The sequence below is a fragment of the Brassica napus genome, chromosome C1 (assembly GCF_020379485.1).
Source record: "Brassica napus cultivar Da-Ae chromosome C1, Da-Ae, whole genome shotgun sequence".
Classification (NCBI taxonomy): Eukaryota; Viridiplantae; Streptophyta; class Magnoliopsida; order Brassicales; family Brassicaceae; genus Brassica; species Brassica napus.
This window is the reverse complement of record NC_063444.1, coordinates 7,671,109-7,694,893: the sequence shown is the minus strand read 5'-3', so window position 1 is coordinate 7,694,893 and position 23,785 is coordinate 7,671,109. Positions and strand designations below refer to the sequence as shown.

At 35.2% G+C, this 23,785-nt stretch overlaps 2 protein-coding genes across 2 annotated transcripts; one reads left to right on the top strand and one right to left on the bottom strand.

The window, feature by feature from the left end:
• Window positions 1-226: 226 nt before the first annotated feature.
• On the bottom strand, window positions 227-3,300 carry LOC106431803 (shaggy-related protein kinase eta). Its single transcript, XM_013872628.3, has 8 exons — window positions 3,056-3,300; window positions 1,927-2,355; window positions 1,786-1,860; window positions 1,658-1,714; window positions 1,425-1,565; window positions 1,287-1,337; window positions 1,026-1,205; window positions 227-939 (listed from the first exon to the last, which is right to left on the bottom strand). Exons 1-8 carry the CDS (start codon window positions 3,068-3,070, stop codon window positions 742-744), a joined length of 1,146 nt encoding a protein of 381 aa, XP_013728082.1. The 5' UTR covers window positions 3,071-3,300; the 3' UTR covers window positions 227-741.
• Window positions 3,301-16,672: 13,372 nt separating this feature from the next.
• On the top strand, window positions 16,673-18,148 carry LOC106431799 (CBL-interacting serine/threonine-protein kinase 12-like). The gene has a single exon (NM_001315807.1). It carries the CDS (start codon window positions 16,673-16,675, stop codon window positions 18,146-18,148), a length of 1,476 nt encoding a protein of 491 aa, NP_001302736.1.
• The last annotated feature ends 5,637 nt before the right edge of the window (window positions 18,149-23,785 follow it).

The following is a 23,785-nucleotide window of genomic DNA, read 5'->3' as shown; positions in this document are numbered from 1 at the left end:
TTTAGGGTGTTTAGGTATGATTTCTTAGTTAAAAAAATTAAAACTCAAATCCCATAGTTTTAGGTGATATTCTAGAGTAGTTTAACAAAAGGCACTTAAATCTCTGCAACTTATTGAAATCATTTAAAACCCCATTAAAAATCAAATCACATCAAATGTTAAAATGAATACATACCCCTCCCTAATGCAGAAAGAGAACATTTCTAGAGATGTCTTTGTAAGAAAATGAGACATAAGCAAACCATTTCATAAAATTTGGTAACAACAACAAAGCAGAAGCATTAAAAAGGAGAAAGGAAACAAAAAGAAAAAAGAGCCACAACCACTTAAACTACAGAAACTCCAGCCTTCCTCTTCTGGCAGACTTTGGGGATCTCTTTTGAGTAAAGATTCTTTCACCTTCTGCTCAAACTTTACTATATAAAAATCTCTGACTAAACTCATTTACAGATGCAGTAAGAATAAAGCAAAAAGAGAAGATTTTGTTCTTTGCTTTAACCAAACATTTTTAAAAAAGGACAAAAGAAGAAGAAGAAGATACAACTGAGTAGCTTTTCTTGCAGGCTTGGGGGAAGTCAGGTTGTAGAGAAGCTTGTCTTTTTTGACCTTCATTCCTGGAACGAGTTTTGAGGAGGCAAAACCTCTAACTGTGTCCTCCACGTGCCTTCAACTAACCTTCTTCTGGCTCTGAGTAATGGTACAATTATATATAAAAAAGTTCTTGTCTTTTTGATCGTTTGTTTAAGTTCCAGACTGATTCAAGAAGCTTAGACCCAACTGCGTCTTGATATGGTCTGGAATCAACTTGTTGACCAGCTCAGGTGAAGCTCCAGCTACCTCTTGTTTGAAGTTGAAGAGCGGCGGGAAAGGCCGTCCGTTTGGTAAACGAGCATTTGGTTCTCTAAGCTCATCAAAGAACGGATGTGCACAAGCTTCAAGCTAACAGAAACAAAAATACTATTTAGCATTTCAGTTTAGATTCTTAAGAGACAAGAGGAGGTTTCAAGAGAAACAGCAACACTCACCGCTGTGCATCTAAGACTTGGAGAGTACTGAAGCAGCCTTGATGCAAAATCAATGGCTTCTGGAGGCATCCTTTTGTGGAAAATCTTGTGCCAAGGATGTGCCTTTATCTGCGGGAACCTAAAGTCTGTGTAGTGTGGATTCATACAACGGATCTCTTCTCGAGTTGGTGTACCAAGAACCTGTTTCCAACAACCTTGCACAGTGAGTATTTGTAGCCAATGAATTTAATTTTGCAAAATGTCATTGTTAGAGATTCTTACTTTGATGATTTCAACGAGCTGACCCACAGCATTTTCTCCAGGGAATAGTGGCTGCACTCATAAGAACACAACACCATTACAACGAGTCCTAACAAGGGGAACAAAAGAAGGTGACTAATGAAAAAAAAAGTTGTTTACCTGACCAAGAAGAAGCTCAGCGAGAACACAACCAGCAGACCAAATATCAATGGAAGTTGTGTACTCAGTGGCACCGAATATAAGTTCAGGTGCACGGTAGAATCTTGAACATATGTAAGAGATGTTGGCTTCACCTTTAACCTGAAGCAAAAGTAAATTTCATCAAGTAAATCACAATATCAAAATGAACAATACTACAAGTTTGAAAGAGTTTATATGTTTTGAAATCTTACAAGCTGTTTCGCACTGCCAAAATCACAGATCTTCACTTGATGAGTCAGAGGATCAACCTGTACAAAAAAAACAGATTAGCAAATAAAAGAAAACAAGAGAAGAAAACACACAAGAGTTTAACACATACCAGAAGATTTTGAGGCTTTAGATCTCTGTGACAAACTCCAGCAACATTGTGAATGTAAGCAAGTCCTCTGAAGATCTGACACAACAAAAAAAAAAGATTTAATATCTATATCGTTGTGAATGTGAAAGCTGTGTTGTTTACCTGGTACATATAGAGTTTAACATAAACAAGCGGCATCCTCTGGTTAGCAGTGCTGTAATGTTTCAGAACTCGGTACAAGCTCTCAGGGACATACTCCATAACCAAGTTCAGAAACAGCTCGTCTTTGCTCGTGGTCGAGAAGAAGCAATGCTTCAAACAAACAACATTCGGATGGTCCATCACACGCATCAGCTGAAGCTCTCGGTTCTTGTACCTCCTGTCTTGCAAAACCTTCTTTATCGCCACGGTTTCTCCAGTCTCCAGACACTTCGCCTGGAACACTATCCCGAAGGAGCCTGTACCGACAACTCGCTCCGCCATGTAACTTATTGTCTGTTTTGGTTCTCCGTTTTTACCACCGATGGTGGTGGAGATTATGTGGCCAGTGACTTGGTCATGTCCATCAACTACAGCAGCCGGCGGCATCTCCTGCAAGAAAAAAACATTGATTCCACTTATAATTCAAAAGCAAAAAATAATAATAATGCTTGTCTGAGAATCAAAAGAATAAAGAAGGAAACTTTAACTAGTCAAAAAGATTGGGTTAAGGAATTAGCCGTTACAGAAAATATATATATATATATATAAATATAGTTTTTTTTGTCACGCGAGAAGTAAAGTACGCAAAGGAGAAACGCATATAACAAAAACAAAACAAAGAATGAAGCTAGTTTCCAATTATGGATCTAGTAATTAGAGTACAAACTAGATCGATAATCATGAATCATCCATCCACACATAAAGATGCTTAATTTACACATCTCAGGAGATAACAAATCACTTTTTTTTCCTATTCAAGTAAAAAAGCTAAAGAAGAGTTAGGTAGCTAAGCTAGTCCAGTAAGAAAAAAAATATTTCTTCTCAAAAGTAAAAACATTTAAGCTCAGAGATCTCAATGGTAACTCGAAAAGAAATTAACTTTTGACAAACCCAGAACTCGAAAACCATTCAACTTCAAGATAAACTAACTATAGATTCCTTATCCGAAAAATAATCTGTAAGAACAAGATTCTCCGACCAAAGCTGTTGCAGCAAAGACCACTAACTAACAGGGTAAATTATGCAGACAAAACAAAAACAGGATCTTCCCTGAAAAAACAAGAGAAAGAGGGAAACAAAAGTAGCTTACCCTATCGTCAGCCATGACGTTAGAGGCGCAGAGAAGAGCAGAGAAGAGAGTGTGAGAGAGAGAGAGAGAGAGAGAGAACAAATGGATTTCAATTAGTTTGGTTGGTAATGATCATCAAATGTGGAGAGAGAGAGAGAGAGAGAAAAAGGAGAGAGAAAGAAGAACAAGGCCATGTGAATCCAGCTCTCTCTATCTCTCTTTTTATTTCTCTCTCTCTACACTTTCCGTTTTCTTCGCCATCTTCTTTCGTTTTTTTTGTTTATTAGGTAAAGTTACATAAACACCCTCAAGTTTGCTGTCTAATTACGCAGACAAATGACTATTCTCTTTGTGGAAATTTCGTGATCAAAGACATCAATGTTGTTGTCGGTCAAATTTCGTTAGTTTTGAGTTCTAAAATGGTATTTATGATGCAAATAAAAATGTTGGATGCTAGAATTGTCGCATTTTCATAACTATAAGACTTTAAATCACTATTTAATCGTAAAATTATCTTTAAAAATTATTGGCAACCCCTACGAAGAAACACGTCGAAATGTAAATAGCAATAGTCATGCATTTTACATAAAGTTGGTTATATGTGCCAGATATGTGTTCTAAAACATCTATATTTACAAATAAATTCGAAGTTAACAAAAACCTGTAAGATAATAAATAAATACTAAACTTAGAGCATGATGAACTGGAACAAAATTGTCAAAGATCCAAGTTTTGACCATTTGGTGGGAAAACTTCTTTTTATACAGTTGATGCAAGAAAATAGCATTTATGTTTCGTTGGTCTTAGCTTTTTAATATTTTCTAATTTTATAACTAAATTTTGGACTTGTAACGTCTTTCATTATTGTGTGCCTCTACTTAGACCTAGAACTTTTATCCGAGATCCGGATTCGATCCGAAATCCGATCCAGATCCGATTCGAAAATCTAGATATTCGTAGGGACCGATTCCAGATCCGAATAGTAAAATATTAGATCCGTCAAAGTCGTATTCAGATCCGGATATCTTAATTTTTTAGTCTGGATATCCGGATCCGTAAGTTTTATTAATAAATATTTAAAAAATAGTAATATTCATATATAAAAATTAATTTTATTTGATATATTTTCATTTTTATAATAGTATATATATTTTTATGTAAATTTTGTAATATTATACATAGAAATAATTAAAAATTATATATATTTTTTTAAAAAAAATTATTGTTCATATTTTATATATATTAATATTATTTTTTATTTATTTTAAGAATCCAAGTCCGGATCCGGATATCCGCCGGATATTACAATTTTTAGAAAGATATTCGACATCCGGATATCCGAGAACCCCGGATCCGGATAAGAATAATAAAATTATGAATCTACCGGATAATGATTTAAATCTGATACTTTAAAATTATCCGCAAAATCCGTCCCAGGCTCTACCTCTACTTACTGTGTTTGTTTTTTTTCTTTATATTTGTTTCTGGAAATATCAATATAAAAAAAAACAATGATGATAATGATAGCACTACTAGCATTTGCAGAAGACAACAACAAAAATATTAATTTAATTTTCTTTTTGATCAATTATGCATGGGACATACATACTTTTGGCGGTATAGATTTACATTACAAATTTATGTATTTTCTTTAGGCGCAATAATTCATATATTAATATATATGTATGTGTGTGTGTTATCCCATCCCAGCAACCAGTTTAAATGCATACATTCGGTTTTTTTTTTTTTTTGAACTGCATATACATTCGTTTTTAGATGCATATTTCTGTATAATAGCTTGTTAAGATGCTCATATGGGTTCTTCTTAAACGTGAATGAACTTTGCAAAATAATGAAATTCTTGTGATGTTATAACTTCATATCAATTATATATTTTTAAAGAATCATAACTTATGTCTTTCATTTCATTATTCTCAGTGTGACGAAAATAGAGATACCTAAACATACGATACTGTTGTATTTGTACGGAATAAACAAAAATCTCTCGATTCTGTTATACGATGCTGGTGCTGTTAGAAAAATGAATCAGAACAAAAGCAGTCTCACTTGATAAGCTTTTGGGTTGTTTTTAGTTGATAACATATTTTATATGAAATAACGGAATGAATAAACGTTTAGATAAAAATGATTACTATGTTTTGTCTTAAAATCATAAATTATAAAGTTAATACTCTTATGTATGCGAAAGCACGATAACGTGCACCATGTGACCTCTGGAGCCAAGGTGGAGAACGAAGAACTAATAATTTGCATAACATTTGACTATATGTAACTTAACAAATAATAAGATTACATAAAATGAGAGGCATAAATAAGTATAATAATTTTTTAAAATGATAATTGACTCGAATGAAAGGTAACACAAATTCCTAAAATGAAGTTCCTTTTTTCTTAGGTAACATATAACCGTTGGCAAAAGACAAGAAGAAAAATAAGTCAGTGGTAACACTTTCGCAACCTCTTCAAGCTAGCATATTACTTGCCAATTCTTCAAGCATCCCAAGTTGTTTTCATATCATCTCCATAAATCTGAAGTTTTGTTTCTCCGTTAACCTCGCTTAAGTACTGGTTTTACATCATTTTAAAATTGTATTCCGAGTGAATATAACTTTTAGAAATTTATGAAATACGAAATGATAGGATTAGTAGGTGTTGAAACTCGGTATATATAATAGATTATGAAAATGGTGAAGACAGAAGGATTTGACTGGTGGGTTGGCAGTCGGTGGAATGAAGATGGGGCTGGTCAAAGCTTCAAACTTATTTTAGTCAAACTTCTTACATCTCAGCACCAACTACTTTGCATCTCTGTAATCTTTAATAGTATTAAAAACAGTGACGGTCTCTGCTGTTATCGAGCGACGAGCGTGAAACCCTTGCAGTGAACTCGTCATTATCATGAGTAATTGAGTGTACTGACCATTGTTTCTCACAATAAAAACATAAGCCCACAATGACTCGTTGATGACGGGCTTTTTAATATGGGTCCATATATTTATACAACAGAAAAAAAAATACAGGGCCGAGAATAGTCGTAGCACCAAATATTTTGCTGTGTGTGTTATGATGCCCCTTCAAATTATGTTGCAATCTTGAGGTTCTTCCATACAAACGCATTGAATGTTTTGCGGTTTCGGTGAATCTACTGTGTTTTTCTTTTGGAAAACGGATATTTTCCCGAGTTGTTTTGGTATAGTTATAACAATTCATAATCCACATGTTGCAGTGTAAATCGAGAGCCTGAAAAATAAACAATGGCATCTCACAATTTCTTTATCTTGAGTATAGGCTCATCGCTTTAGTAAACACTAGTATAGATGGCACGGGCATTTGTTTTTATAACTCTATACATTTTTGTTTTAATAATTTGCAATGGAAAATTTTATCTGGAGGGTTATGTAATTTACAGTGGAAATAAATGTTATTGATAGAGTTATATTTACTGGTAAACTTAAAAGGAAAATTGAAATTATGTTGTTTATATTACAACAGTCAATATGCATGGACACAAGATGAAAGTTATATAGTAATCTATTTAACAAAACCAAAAAAAAATCATTACATATAAAAAGCATATTTTTGCAAATAGTTGACGTTAATATATTTTATAGTCTTTTTTCCTTTATATGTATTTTTTTCGTGTAGTATTGTTTTCCTAGTACTCTTTTAAGTTTTTCTTGTCTTATACTATACTTGCAATAAAAATATATAATTTTTTTTTCTTGTGGTGATTTTTAAATTTCTTAGGGGCTTCGGACGGTTCTGTTTTCCTTAACTATTGCCACTACACCAAATAAACATAGTTCAACAAATCGAAATTGATTTTGTCCATTTAAAAAATGTTATTAAATATCTTGTTTGCCTTTACCTTTTTCACTATGAAGTATGTAGCTTTTATCAATATCTAAAAAAGAAAAAAGTTATAAATAGATCAAAAGAGTGAAAAGTTCATGAAAAGTAAACTAATTTGAGAATGAGAGTTTGGGTGTTTTTAGTTTCACAAACCTGAATTTGATTCTTCATCCTCCAATTTTGAGTACGTTCCGACCTATCAATCCATAGCATATTCTTTTGCTCATTTAGTTAGAAAAAAGAAATATTTTGAAGACTATTGTTGTGCCACTGTTTGGTGAGAAGCTATTTCGATCTTCATCTAAAATTGTAGATTTGCACTATGAGTACTAACATTAGAAGTTTTAGATAGATGAGGTTAGAAGTTGAAATCTCAAAGAGAATCAATGGAGCTCTATTGCAAGAAAAGGTAACTTACAATTTCTAAATGAGGTACAGTTGAATTTAAATATATTGTAACGTGAGTGGGTTTCAAAGAGAGGGTGTAGTGGGATTTCATTTTGTAAAGAAAAAGAAATTAATAGAAATCAGATGATAAACGACATTTCTTTTGTATTTGATAATTTTTTTTTGCATTTTTGTTTTTCTTTAAATTGTAAAGTAATTTCCATGTGTCAAATTTTTGTTGGCCAAGAGAGATAAAGAGATGTTAAAACGAGACCAAATTAAATGGACATATGTATTTATAGGCCCAAGAGGTAACTAACTTCGTACATCTAAACTCCAGCCCAAACCCAACTAAGGCTTCTCGGGAGTTCACGGACTTTCTGACGTTAGCGTAAAACACGATCCAATCATCCATATCCGTAATAAACACGATCCACAGCCACATTCGAGGTTAATTGTCAAATGTTTAGTAATCCAGCTGTCTATTTATTGGTTTACGATTGTTACATCATTATGGAAACATGAGTTGATGTATTGTTGACCAATCACTACTTGTATCTTCTTAGCTTATCAGATTTAAGGAAATATAACTACGTTATCATTTACATCATTATCGTACCAAATGGACCATCTAACTTCTTTTCATATACTACTATATTATAGTATGATATCTCCCTTGCTTATAATAAACTCTTGATCAGACCGACCATTGCATACATTGACCTACTAATCCACCGACTCTCTTCAACAACAGTTTCCGAAAATTTGACTTCCGTTTAAAAGAGACTAATTAATTAGATTTTCTTAATTAAACCATTTATATAGTTGAATTAATTTACGTTCCTATTCGATAAGCAGTTTGGCGTATAAACACTTGCTAATTTCACGCTTATTGTTTTCTGTCGACACTATATAGCTGGATTACGTAATTTCCGTGTGCTTTTTTCATGTAAAGACAACAACAAAACGTTTCATGTGGCAATCCAACGGCTGTGATTTAACTCACAGCTGTTCTGTTCAAAGTACGTGGGGCCCAAATACAGACCAGATAGAAAAGAAACTCGACACCACTTAAAATAAGCGATCGTTATAACTCTGACACGTGTAGAGAAAATCTAGTAACCATCGCTTTGAATTAACAGCCGCAAAAAACAATGATGTCAGCTCTGCGCCACGTGGATCATGTTGTGTGGTAGAAAATGATATGTTTACATGAATTAGTAAATCTACGATCTAGATTCGTCTCGAGACCCCCAACTTGACCCACTCATATAGCTGGTGCTAATTGTCTTTCCCTACGATTAATCAAAGTTTAAACATTGTTGTCCCTACGAATAGTTGATTTTTTATTCCATAAGATTATTAACAACTAATAGGATTGGTAATACTATTGTTAACACAAAATACAAATTCAAATGATGCCATGGAAGATTTTTTTAAGCTTCTGGTTGCTATGAATCAACCAATTATATTGCGATTTAGATTTAACATCACTTTAAAAGCCTTTTAATATAGGGATAATTTGAAAAATACTCTATTAATAGTTTATATTTTGAAAAGTATACTTTCTTTTTTATTTTTTTGAAAAATACACTTTATTAAATATGAAATGACATTTTTATCCAGATTAGATATTACTATAATTACAATATAAATTCAAAATTAATAATAATAATGATGCTAATAATTCTCTATTTCTATAACGTTTCTCTTTCGTTCCATAATTCTATTTCAAAAGCATTATTGCACCTTAGCTCTTTGTCGCTTTTTGTTTGTCATTAGACATTAGAGTGTGTACATTCAAAAAAATAACATGATTCTTGATCCTTTGCGTGTTGAATGATATTTTACTCGTTTGTGATAATGAGTTTTGAAATTTATCAATATCAAAACAAAAGAAGCTAGAAAATGTTGATCTGCAAAGGTACAATAAACTCCACTATCGACTTCTTGCAAGTCTTTTAGAGTGTTCTTATTTAGATCCCTACGTTGTTTTCTTGTCAAACAGATCTCTACAAGTTTGGTCTCTGCTTTTTATCAGTGTATTTTATACAGTGGTGAAAGAAAGAGATAGTTTGGTAACTCACTTAAATGAAAGCCATAAAAGTGATTCACATTTTTTCCATGTAATCCATTTTAATACCTGTAGACTGTATGTAGGTGTATCCGTAAGTAATGTATATTATATTTTGTATCTTCTATATATAGAAAGGACCATTTAATAAAGCTTCTCATATTGTTGGGAAAAAATATCACGAAGAAGACTATAGATGACATTCGCTTGTTCCCTTCTTTTTTTATCAAAAAAATAAATATGCAGACATATTTAAGAAGATATTGTGTAGATATTAAAAAGATTTTTTTTAGATCTTTTTCTTGTTTTTAAATAAATTGTAATGATATAAATTGATGATAAAATAAAGTATTCAGATTGGATAATTTAGTAAATTCATAAGTACAGTGCATTTTTCAAAAAACTTAAACCATGGTGTAATTTTCAAATTAAGATCTCATATAAATGTATTTTTATATGTCGGACATGAGCTAAACCTAGATAGTAGGTTCACGGCAAAGGCTATATCAGGCCGTGTGTGAGTTGCCAAGTACATTAAAGCTCATATGGCACTGAGATATGACATTTCGGGACCTAGGACATCTTCATCGTCCATTTTGGGACGAAATGGATCAGTGTCCAGACCGAGAGATCTCACGACCATGGGACTGGTCAGAGGATGACAATCGGCCATATTAAACATCTTGAGTACCTTTTATGTATATGTCATTTGATGCACAAGGATACCATCATTTCTGTACTCAAGTTGTAATCTCAAACATAATTTTTTTTTCCCAAGATCTTTCATCTCGAATTCTTTCTTAAGGTATTCAACCGTTTGAAAAATCTCTCCAGAGGTTCCTAGGATATTTTAAATCATTAACATATGCTTGTATACTTAAGTTCTCGAGAACATGTTGCATTTGACAACTCAATACCCTCTGGGACTTTTATATATACCTCATTATCCAGTGGACCATACAAGTAGGCGGTTTCTATATCCTTTAACCGCAAGTCTATTTTTCTTCTTTTATGGCCATACTTGTTAGGAATCTAAATGTTTGTTGTATCCACCACAGGGGAGTATGTCTATTCATAATTGATTCCTGGTCTTTGTGGAATCCTTGTGCATATGGCAGTGCCTTATATCTTGCTATCTCGCCATGTATCATTTCTTTCACAAAGACTCGTTTTGTCCAACTGGTTTCATATCTAGAGATGTCCGAACTATGAGACCAAAACCTCTCTTTTCTTAATGAACTTAACTCCACGTCCCCTTTCCATTTGATATAATCTGATTCGTTGAGCGCACTCATGTATGGATGTGGGTTCATGATCCTCATTCATTTCATAATCTCAAGTGCTACACTGCATGCAAATATATCATCAATGTCGACATTCTTTCTCTTGTTCCATTTGTCTCCCGTACATGACATAACTTATTGAGGTTTTATTATGACCTTCAGTACCATGAAGCTTGACGTTCAAAGCCTCATTGTTAGGCACCTTAGGTACAACCATTTTTATATGGTTTCCTCATCCACGGCTGTGGCTTTTAAGTTTGTCCATCTTAGGATCGACTATGTCTAGGATTCCCTCGTCCACGGATTTATTAGCAACTTTCTTTAATATCCAAGGGATCTTATTTTTGGAACTTATTAGTCTACCACGTTTTAAAACGTGCCTTAGACTCAGTAGCAACTTGAGCGTGTCCTTCTTGAACATCAATTCTTATTGGTGCATTAGCAGCTGGTATATATGTCTTAGTCATTCTATTCGGGTCAGTAACGGAATCTGGCAATTGTTTAAGCTAGCTTTTGTATAATCTTTTGGACTTCTAAATCTCATTCTTGAGTCCGAGGATCTTGCCAAGATATGGATGTTTGATTCCATGATATTTCTTTTACCATTTTACTGTTATCTCCCCCTAATGTTTGAAGTTCGGATTCATTGAAATGTCAATCCGCGTATCTGGCCTTTAAACAAATCACCCGTAGTTGGCTCGAGATACTTTAAAATCGTGGGGAAATCAAATCCAACATATATCCCCATCCTCCTTTGAGGTCCCATCTTTGTTCTCTGTGGTGGAGCAATTGGAACATAAACGGCATAGCCGAATGTCTTTAGATGGGAAATGTCTGGCTCGTGACTCGTAAGCAATTGTAATGGGGAATATCGGCCGCGTGTCCCCACGCTGAGACCGTAAGTCTCGACCTCATGAGTAAGGGTCGAGCTATGAGCTGTATGCGTTTCATAAATGATTCGGCCAAGCCGTTCTGTGTATGTACATGTGCCACAGAGTGTTCCACACTTACCCCCATGGACATACAGTAATCATTAAACGTTTGGGAAGTGAATTCACCAGTATTACCAAGACGTATAGTCTGGAAATGAGCTCGTAATCAAGTTATCTGAGCAAGTAACTTGGTAAATGCCAAGTTTATCATTTCCTTAGTGACTTTAACTGGTGATGGCCTAGAAATGAGTTTCCCTTGGGAACAAACAACACAAGATATGTGCTTAGGGATGATTCATTTCTCTTTAAGAGAATGGTCGTTTAAGTTTAGAGTGAAATTGTCGATTGCTTCTTTGTTAAAAGTGGCATTGACTTCGATCATATTGACTTTAGCATGGTAAAGACCAGTAGATAGTGCGGGAATGGATTCAAAAACTTTCTTATTGCCATGGACGATATCAAAGATTTAAAGGGATTCTTTGTTTCCTTCGCCTGTGGTTTCAATATGAAAGCCATTCATTCGAATGTTTTTAAAGCTTAATAGACTTCTCTTAGATTTGGGTGAATACAAGGCATCTGATATCTCAAGATGTGTACCCATAGGCAACATGATGTTAGCCTGGCCATGACCCTCTATGAGACTAGCTATACCCGCAATGGTGGAGATGTTGGCGTTTTTCAGAGTTAGGTTTATGAAGTATCTTTTGTCTTTTAAGATCGTGTGGCTTAGAGACTTCATTTATAAAAACCATTCATTTATTATTAAGTTTCAAAGAAATGACAACATTGGAAATGAAAACACCAAATCAAAGAACACCAAAATTTAGATTACAAATGTCGAATTCAAACTTCAGTCTTTAAGACAATCTGAAGTTTCATAATCCATAAGACCGTCTTTTTCATGATCGAAATCATTTTCATCATCTTGATATGTCATATGGGCTTCAGGATTCTTCCCTTTCAAACTCTCTTGATAGAGGTCAACTAGATGCTTGGGAGTCCTACAAGTCTTAGCCCAATGATTGCTCATTCCACACCTATGCCACACGGATTTGTCTGATGATTTGGTCGAGTGTTGGGGTTTGAATGTAGATCCACGGCCGCGACCATGGCATCTTCCAAATAAGCCACGATCTCGTCCATGGTCTCGACCATTCCCTCGCCCGCGGCCAAAAGATCTTCGACCGCGGCCACGTCCGCTCGATTTGTCTCGACCACGTCCACCCTGGCCGTTTCCTTGAACGTGGTTGGACTCTTTATTGTCCTCTGTCGTGTGTGCTTCAGGTAGTGGAGCTGATCCAAGAGGTCTCATCTGATTATTTCTCATCAATAATTCATTATTCTGCTTAGCGAGCAAGAGACAAGAAATAAGATTAGCATAAGTCTTGAAACCTTTCTCACGGTACTGTTGTTGTAACAGCATATTGCTTGCATGGAAAGTGGAAAAGGTTTCTCAAGCATGTCCTCATCCGTAATACTTTCACCACACAGTTTCATTTTAGAAACGATCTTAAACAGTGCAGAGTTATACTCGTCTACAGACTTATAGTCTTGGATCCTGAGATTCGTCCAATCAAACCGAGCTTTTGGTAAGATAAGATCACTGTTATCTGGTGATCATATCTCGATTTCAATTCTTTCCAAAGATCTAGTGGATTCTTAATGATTAGATACTGATCCTTGAGACTCTCAGCTAGATGATGACGAATGATCAAGATGGCTCTGTATCGATTTTTTCACTGGCATTATTGCCCTCGGTGATACATTCACCGAGATCCTTGGATTTTAGGATGATCTTAGCATCAAGCGTCCACTGAAGGTAATTATCTTCAGAGAGATTTAGGACAGCAAAATCAAGGTTGTTGATTTTCGACATCTGATATATTTTTTAGATATTTTAGGAATAGGTTTTAGTGTTTAAACGATTAGGGTTTTATGTTCAAACAATCAATCAAGTCTTACAGCCAAGATCTATGTCTCTCGGCCAATAAGCAAGCCGCATGGCCATGGATGCAATCGGTTCACTCTTATGCATTTAGTTTGTCATGTAATTGCAATCCTAACATGGTTTCTATCAGTTCATACATGATGCAATCAGACAAGCAAAATCTCGGCCAAACAAAAGAACAAGCCATACAACTATTTGATTTGATTCAATATCATTCCTAGAATAAGTTCTAAGTGCAATTTGCAATCAATCAAGTGTGATCAAATTAGGGTATGAATGCAACAAGGCCACACGGCCGCGAGATGATATGATCTAGAAAAATTAACCTAGTAAGCAGTTTCATATTCGATTTAAAGACAATCTAAACTAGGTTATTAAGGTTTCAGTTTAAACAATCCAAACTATTTTAATTTATTCAGATTTCAAGTTTAAGCAATCTTAACAATAGTTCTAGGTGATCAAATCAATCAATCAATGTTCAATTTTAAATAATAAAATCGATTTTCAAAACTATGGTTTTAGGGTTTTGATTTTATTAACATGCAATTTCAATTTCAGGATGATCAATTCAATCTCAATCAACATTCAATCAGTTTAATCAATCAATGTTTTCGAATTAGGGTTTTAGGATTTTCGAAAATTAGATCTTAGATCAAAGGAATTTGATTTGAGATTCAAAACCATTAAGGCTTTGATTTTAATTGATCAATGGATCAATCTCGTTTTAAGGTTTGGGGATCGAACTTATAGAGCTTCGATTTACTCATTAGGGATTGATTATCCTATGGCTTTCATCTTAGAGATTATATTTTAGGGTTTCATTCTTTACAAACAACCAGATTCAATTCATTATGTTCTTAGAATTCAAAATACCTTTAGGTTTGTAGATTGTTGAAACTAGACCACCAAAGGATGAACCGCGAGTTGGACACGAACGAGACGCGAGTCGGCTCCTATCGGATCGCGAGCTGACTGTTGTTGGATCGAGCTGTTTGCGGACGGACTGAGGCTGCTGTCGCGAGTTGTCCTTGCTGGATCGGGAACGCGCGCCAACTCCTATCGGGTTTCGAACATCGGCTTGGAAACGCCTTGGTCGCCTGTCGCGAACGAGCTGGAGCAAACCGGGAACGCGAGCTGAGGCTGAAGTCGTCTAGGATCAGGAACGCCTAGGGGTTGGGGCTGATCGTTGGACGCGAGCTAGAACGGAGACGCGAACGTATTAGGGTTTGTCGGGTTTGAATCGCCGGGTAGATTAGGGTTAGGGTTTTGCGATTTGGTTTTTAGGCTCAGGGTGTTTTAGAGGCTTTCGTGCTGATAACGTGTTGTGAAACTTAGGATTTAAAATCTGTAAGTTCTGTATTTTATTAATCATAAAGTGTTCCCTTTATATAGGAGATTTCACGATAGATAAAAAGAAATATTACAATTCATAAACATAAAGGAAAAGGGAAATCCTAATCATACAAGGAAAAGAAAATTGAGTTTCCTTTTCTCCTAAACCATGTAGCCGCCTCTCTCTCTCTCTCTAAGTCTCGCGGCCGCCTCTCTCTCTAAGCGTATGAGCCGGTTATGGACATCCATCAATTGATTTATAACAGGTAACACTATTGTTAACACAAAATACAACTTCAAATGATGCCATGGAATATACTCCCTCTGTTTCACAATACATGATGTTTTGACTCGTTTTACAAAGATTAAGAAATCTACTTTTCTTTTTGACTTTACAAATATAATTTTAAAATCATTTCAACCAATTAAAAAAATGACTGCAAAATTTGATTGGTTACACATTTTTCAGTAAAGTTCAAAATAATATAAATATATCAAAACTTCATCTATTTTGAAACAACGAACATCTTTTAAAACATCAACTATTATGAAACAGAGAGAGTAGTTTTAAGCTTCTAGTTGCTGAATCGACCAATTATATTGCTATTTAGATTTAACATCACTTTAAAAGCCTTTTAATGTAGGGTATAATTTTAAAATAATTAAAACAAAGCAATTGTAAAGAAAAAGAATGGATGTAAACCACTTGTATTATTTTATTGTTCAACATTATCAATTCATGTATTTTGACAGTTCTATTTCATCACTCAACAATTTTGTTGCGTGATTGTTTGACATTAATGGTTCTAAAAATGAATATTAGTAGCGAAACATAGCTCTGATGATGACATTTTTGTTGGTTGGTTGAAAATAAGATTTTGTTAACCAAGATAGTGACTTATGTTTTCGTATTGAAGTATTTGTAGCAAACAAGTGGTGGTATTCTGGTAAAGAAGCATGACACACAACATTTTTGAATAAGTGAAGCAACTAATATCACACAAATTATAAACAACATTTTGAACAAGTGCAGCAACTAATATCACAACAATTATAAACAAAGAATTAAAATAAGAAAGTTTTAAATATTCAGGTTGTAATAATTAAACATTAACATAATTAAAAACTGGTTTTCCTTCACGAGAATGATGCTCTTACACTCACTCAAAAATGCTCACCGCGTCTAAAAATTTTGAACCGTATATTCGTCGGCTTTCAATAAAATAATTTAAAATGGCAAGTTGAGATATTTTTTTTAAAACATGCTAATGTTACTCTTTGCTTTTTCTCTAAACTGAAACAAATGATTTCTTTTGGGAAATGATTAGTAATTATTGAGTAACGCATTAAAATCAAGACGATACAGTACTTTAAAAGAATCGTTAACATGCATAAACCCAAAACTAATTACAAAGCTATATAGATACACAAGTCGATGTCGCAAGTAGCCAAAGACTTAATAGTTAATAGTAACAAATTTTCTCAAAATTTTTAATTAATATTTTTGTCTTTATGGGAAACACTCATAAAAGCATATTCCCTAATATATACGGTAACGATGGAAACAGAGCCAATGCTATTTCTAGTGAACCCCTAAAAAACAGAGAGAGAGAGAGAGAGAGATTCCTCTTCTTCTTCTCCTTCAACACCTCAAAAACTCACAAACCAGAGAGAATCAACAGGTGAAAATTTCGAAATCCAAGCGAGCCCCCAGACTCGCCCAGATTCTCGGTTTCTCCACCACCGACTCAATTTCGATCTGATTCTTCACATCAAAAAAGGTTTAAACTTTATCCACCACACCCCCACATGGCGGAGCTAACGAAAGAAACATCCCTCCCCAAGGAGAGAAGCTCCCCGCAAGCTCTCATCCTTGGCCGCTACGAGATGGGCAAGCTCCTCGGCCACGGGACCTTCGCCAAGGTCTACCTCGCCCGCAACGTCAAAACAAACGAGAGCGTCGCCATCAAAGTCATCGACAAGGAGAAGATCCTCAAAGGCGGCCTCATCGCCCACATCAAGCGCGAGATCTCCATCCTCCGCCGCGTCCGCCACCCCAACATCGTCCAGCTCTTCGAGGTCATGGCCACCAAGTCCAAGATCTACTTCGTCATGGAGTACGTCCGCGGCGGCGAGCTCTTCAACAAAGTCGCCAAAGGGCGCCTCAAGGAGGATGTCGCCCGCAAGTACTTCCAGCAGCTGATCTCCGCCGTCACGTTCTGCCACGCCCGCGGCGTCTACCACCGCGACATCAAGCCGGAGAATCTCCTCCTCGACGAGAACGGGAACCTCAAAGTCTCCGACTTTGGCCTCAGCGCTGTCTCCGATCAGATTCGCCAGGACGGGCTTTTCCACACGTTCTGTGGGACCCCTGCTTACGTGGCGCCAGAGGTTTTGGCTAGGAAGGGGTACGACGCGGGTAAAGTTGATATCTGGTCTTGTGGTGTTGTGTTGTTTGTTTTGATGGCTGGTTACCTCCCTTTTCACGACCGTAACGTTATGGCTATGTACAAGAAGATTTACAAAGGAGAGTTTAGGTGTCCGAGGTGGTTCTCTCCCGAGCTCACGAGGTTGTGTTCTCGCCTCCTCGAGACGAATCCGGAGAAACGGTTTACGTTCCCTCAGATTATGGAGAACTCTTGGTTCAAGAAAGGGTTTAAGCATGTTAAGTTCTACGTGGAAGATGATAAGCTTTGTAACGTTGTTGATGATGACGATGAGTTGGAGACTGGTTCCGTTGAGTCTGATCGGTCTTCTACCGTTTCTGAATCGGACGTTGAGTTTTTCAAGCCCGCGAGGAGAGTTGGGGGGTTGCCTAGGCCTGCGAGTTTGAATGCTTTTGATATTATATCGTTCTCGCAAGGGTTTGATTTGTCTGGTCTGTTTGATGATGATGGGGAAGGGTCTAGGTTTGTCTCGGGAGCTCCGGTTTCGAAGATTATATCGAAGCTGGAAGAGATTGCTAAAGTTGTGAGCTTTACCGTGAGGAAGAAGGATTGTAGAGTGAGTCTTGAAGGGTCGAGACAAGGAGTGAAAGGTCCTTTGACTATTGCTGCGGAGATATTCGAGCTGACGCCGTCTTTGGTTGTTGTGGAAGTTAAGAAGAAAGGAGGGGATAGAACTGAGTATGAAGAGTTTTGTAACAAGGAGTTGAAACCGAAGTTGCAGACCTTGACGGCTGATGAAGTAGATGATCCTGTGGCGGTGTCAGCGGTGGTTGATGAAACCGCGTCTGGAGTGGCGAATTCTCCGCCGGTTTGTTTCTTGCCTTCTGACACTGAGTAGAAGATGAGATCATGAGGGGTTTTGTTAACCGAACTGATGAAACTGCTTAGGGTTGGTGAAATGTAGAACCGAAGTATGTAACATGTTATGTTTTACAGTTGGAGAGATCGTTAGAGACGGACTTTGAATTATGTTTTTACTAACCTTTTAGCAGTTTTTTTGTGTTCTTGTGTGTGTGTGGAAGAGTTTGTAAACAGTTTCGTATCAGATCTTTTAATATGTATAAAACAATGAAATCAAATAAAGAAACTTGTTTTTTTCCTTCTTAAAAATCCTCTTTAACATGTGTAAAAGATTTGTTCTGTTTTTTTGGTTTGTCACTTATTTGCTTAGAATGGGTAATGAAACAAGAAGAGAGCTAGACAAGAACGTTATCGTTCTTGTTTTTTTGTTGATCCTTGAAGACGTGAATGGTGGGAAATTGAGATAGTGAGTCTCAGGAGTTTTAACTATTTGTGGGTAAAGAAATTGACATGCACCATGTGAAGTGTTTTTGTCATTGTGCTAATGCAAGTTGGTTTTGAGATGATGAAAGCAATTTGTCATGGACTTGGCTTTTTCTAGTAAATTATTATATCTGCATGATTTGATTTGACAATCACAGATACGAAAAAGTTTTGTTTTTGCTTGATGTGGCCAAGCTTGCTCGATTCTACATGTGAGTATATAGCATATATGTTTGTGATGCTGATTTGAATGATGCATTAATGATGCAATTTCTTTCGGAGCTATTGTTTGAGTGTGATTATTGATAATCAGTCTAAATCTGTTTTATTCTTTTTCTTATTTTATTTGAAGAAAATAGAATAAGGCAATACTATCAGCGATCGTTAGGTATATGGAAATGATGAACATAATAACTTGTTGGGGAAATAAGGAACAGGAGTTTTAATCTAAACTTAGAAAGCCAGAAGTTCATGTCTTCCTTGTCTTTTCTTCATGTAAATAATCTTGCAAGTGGCGAGTCTGTAACCCAATTTATCAGAACCAACCACATGTTCCTATTAAAGCCCATCTGAAAATGTCTTTTAAATTTTTATATAGAAAAAACTTTTTAATTGCAATAAACTCCACAAATGAACATTTGTCAATTTTACTACTATACTGTCTAAATAAATTATGAATGATTCAAAGAAATGATAACACCGACGTATAGGTAACTGATAAAATAAAACTAAAATTAAAAAAATTGATAAAAAACAATTTACATGATATAATAAAAAGATGAACGAGTTGTGAATGATTAGGGGTAGGTATTGTTAGACCATCTTCAATAGTTAATTTTTTTTGGGTTTTGACCCAAGTGATTTACATGGTGAATTGTAACAAACGATTATTCAAATTTGGATCAGACACTCCCAGGCAGACCGTATAATCAATATGATTTATAAAAAAAAATTGAATTATACTCCAATGGTACTCTATTTTAGAGACAAAAATAGAGTGATGAACAAAAAATAATAATTTACTCTATAACTCATTTTTTACTCTCTAATAATAAATCTATATGTATAAATGAGAGTTTTCTCTCACCTCCCGCAGACACGTCCTCTTTTTAGTATGGTCCTTTTACTGACACGTGGCATGCTCTTTAAAGACTATTCTCTCAATGTATTGCAATGGGCTTCTCCGTTTGATTTTTTTTTTACACAGGCTGACCCAGATTTTTTTAGGGTTTCTTTGAAATCGCTTTTGGGGTTCAGTCACCGTACCCCTTCGGATCTCACCAAATCCGATCAACATCTATGTAACGGCTTCAATTTTCCTTAATATACTACATTAATCCAGCATTGGCGTCGTTTCCACCTCTCCTCCCACTCTTTCACATTTAATCGGCCCAAACATCATCGAAGGTGACCAATTGAAGTTCCAACAGCTTCACAGCTCCAAAATCTGAAAGAACAATCTCTGTCAAGCATCAATTCCAACTATGGTGAGTTTATGCATTCTTCTTGCTGCTGCTCAAATACCATCAATTTCAACTATGGTGAGTTTATGCATTCTTCTTGCCGCTGCTCAAATACGGCAGAGGTTCGTCTTGCTGCTGTTCAAACACCATGATATTTAGAAAAGTTTTAGCTTCTTCATCACCTTGATTGCATGTTTTATAGTTGCCGTAGGAGGTTCTTGTCTTAAATTTGAAAGTTTTTGATGATCAATGCCTTATGTTAGCTTTACCTTATCATTATGGCTTTATGTTTATTTCAGATCCCACGATTGAGAGTGATAAATAACTTATAAACCTTGTGTGCTCATTTTTGTCAGGAATGGGTGATAGCTCTTTTGTCTTCCAGATTATAGAGAAAGTTTGTGTCGGACAAATAGTAAGTTCTGCCTTTTTTTAAAAACTAATTACATCTATATTTAAAGATTAAATCTTATAGTTAATTAGCATGGCAAATACTTTAATGGTTGTGGCATACTCAGGATGATCCGCACGTTGGGCTCTGAATCTACAAGACTTTCAGAAATCAGTAACAACTCTTAAGTGAATTCTTATCAATGGAGTATCTGCCAAGGTGAGATTATTGATCTCTTGATCTGGAAGTAGTGTTGCTCCTTATTGAAATGCGTTATAGATTATTTTGCACCCTGTGTTAATTTGTTTATTTCCGGTTGTGATGATTAGATGGAGTCTATTCAAAATACTTCATAGCTCGAATCAGCCATAGGACAAGAAACTTAGGATGGCCCTTGATGTTGTAAGACTTTCATCTTCCATAAAAAGAACAAAACCATGTGAAAGGCTGAGAGAATACGGGTTCTCCATTGTTGTTGCTGGCTAGGGGAATGAATTACTTATAGGGACTTGAAATCTTCCAATCTTCTCGTCGACAGAAACTAGAATGTAAAGGTACAAGTACAACAACTAAATGCCTTAATTTTCCTCTACAAGTCGCACTATTGACGACCTGTAAAAATGATCTATTTACTTATAAAGTTACAAAAAAAAAACTTATTCCCTAGGTTGTAGACTTTGGGCTGTCAAAGTGGAAGAGCGCAACATTCTTAAGCACTAGATCCGGGAAAGGAACAGTAAGCCATCTCTGATTCTATAAACCGATATAACACTCTTGCGGTTCTGTAATGAACCATCATTAATATTTTTTCTGTGCAGCCACAGTGGATGGCCCCTGAAGTTCTAAGGAGTGAACCTCCGAATGATAAGTACGTATTAACCCTTGCTTACTCTCTTTCTTGTGATACATTGTTCAGTATCTTAGAATTTTGGATTAAAAACTCAATACTTTTGTTGTAACAGGTGTGATGTGCTCAGCTTTGGAATCATCTTATGGGAGCTAATGACTACTTTAATTCCATGGGACCGTCTAAGCTCTATCCAGGTACCTTATCAACTTGTGAGATTATAGCACAATAATAAAGATTCTAATCAAGTTTAAAATAGGTTGTTGGAGTTGTGGGATTCATGGACCGACGGTTGGACTTGCCTGAAAGATTAAATCCTCAGATCGCATCCATAGTCGAAGATTGTTGGCAAACGTAAGACACGATATACGTATTATACATTGTTTCGCCAAATATTCCCTCAAATCATTGGTTAGGGTGTCTAGGGTATTTATAACCTTTTTGTGATACGTTCTTGGAACAGTGATCCAGCAAAACGACCGTCGTTTGAAGTTATAATTAGTAGGATGATGAGCCTGTTCTGCAATACGGGGTCGAGTGCATAGGAAGAAAATGATTGAGAAGGTTAAAATGGTTCATGGTCAGAGGAGATGGTTCACACAAAGCAAAGGACGTCAAAAGCATACTTTTATAAAGTTAATATAATATGGTCAATGTGAGCACTTACCGTCTTTTTACTTGTGATGTCCTAAATGTTTTATTTTTATTTCTTTGCCAAACTCGCAACGTGAGCACGTACTTTCATAAAGTTAATATAATATGGTCAATGTGAGCACGTACTTTTATACTGTTAAATATAATATGGCCAAACTCGCAAAAGAGGTTATGAAAAGACTCTGATTAGCGAAAAACACTAAAGCGGTGCTGGAACCATCTCCAATAAGACAGGGAGAGCAGTCAAAGCTCATTTAATTGGGTACAATGTATTGTCTCTGTGATCTTGCCGACGAACAAGGACGTCAAAGTTAGGAAGATGCTATAACCATTCAAGTCAGAAATTGATTTGATTATGCACAACGCTATCACATTGCAGGTGATCATTTGTTTTTTTCTCTTACTCTCTTAACGTTATATATTGCAAATTCATGCTGCTGATTGAGTTTTTACCTCTTTAATTTCCCTTGCAGTCCTCTATCTTGATTGTAGAAGTAAAACATATTATGAAAACCACAGAAAAGCAACTTAGAATGGCATCAAATAGTTTAGTAGGCTGTGCAACTGTGACAGTATAATGATTTTTGCTCTCGGTTGCAAAAAGGATATGTTTTTTCTTTGCTTACTCGGGAAAGCACCAACTTAAGTTCACGATTTTCATACGTTTCACGGCTAGGACATGTTCCATGACTAGCAGCAAATCCACACTAAGTGTGCTCCTAAAAGGCCTGGAGATCAGAATTTTTTTTGGTTGTTTCCCCACAAGATATAACAAATAAATAATAAGTATTTAGTGAAAAGACATAAAAAAACTTATTAAACAATTTTCGTAACAAAATAATAATTTAGTTAAACATATATTATATTATACAAAATACATAAATTCCAAGAATAAATAGGAATTTTTGCACAAAATCAGAAAGAAGAGAAATCTATTTACATTATTCTTCTTCAAATGTCATCAAACACCCATGAAAAAGGGAGTCTCACATAATTTTTTTTATACCAAGTTCAAGCATAGATAAATAAGCAAAAACATGATGCAGCCCACAGTAAATTATTAATACATAATAAAAATAAATATTTTACAAAAATCAGTTCAAAATAATAATATAACAAATAGAACCATAAGTTTACTCAAAATACTTAATAGAACTTGTGTTTGGTAAAAATATTAGTCAACAAATACCAATTTAGTAAAAAAATACATAATATAATTCAAAATATATCTTCAACAGTATATATAATTTTTTTTAATTAAAAATCCATTTACGCTAATATATTTTTTCCGTCTCATCAAATCCATGTTAACATTAATAAAATAAAAAGTCAATCTCACTTACATTTTCCCATTTCTGGACATCAAAATCAAAATAAGATTTAGCACAATCAAAAAAATCACAAGATCAAACAAATAAAACAATAAAAAGTAGTACCATACCTATTAGGCTATTATCATTATTGACAAACACTTCTAGAAACAACAAAATAGCACCACAACGCTTTTTACGCACTTTAAAAGATTCTATACAAAGATAAATACGGAGAAATTTTCAGGCATATCACTATTTTCTTGAACAAGCGTGTGTTACAGAGTCACATTGGTTCTAGCATAGGCCGCACAAGTCCGTCGAGTTTACAAGTCCGTATAAAACTTTAACACACAATTAAGAAAATATATTAAAATACTACACATATAATCTCATGCAAATGTAAAAGAAAATGTATTTCCATCATAAATACAACTGAAATGAATACTTAAAATAAAATAGTACAATTTTATAAAATATAGTTGATAACAAATAAAAATCCAAACACGTAAAAATTATAAACAAA

Coding starts and splice junctions, on each gene's coding strand:
- LOC106431799 (NM_001315807.1), top strand. CDS start 16,673: ATGGCGGAGCTAACGAAAGAAACATCCCTCCCCAAGGAGAGAAGCTCC.
- LOC106431803 (XM_013872628.3), bottom strand. Junction 1,566..1,657: donor TTGGCAGTGCGAAACAGCTT/GTAAGATTTCAA, acceptor CTTTTGCTTCAG/GTTAAAGGTGAAGCCAACAT. Junction 1,338..1,424: donor CTGAGCTTCTTCTTGGTCAG/GTAAACAACTTT, acceptor TTATGAGTGCAG/CCACTATTCCCTGGAGAAAA.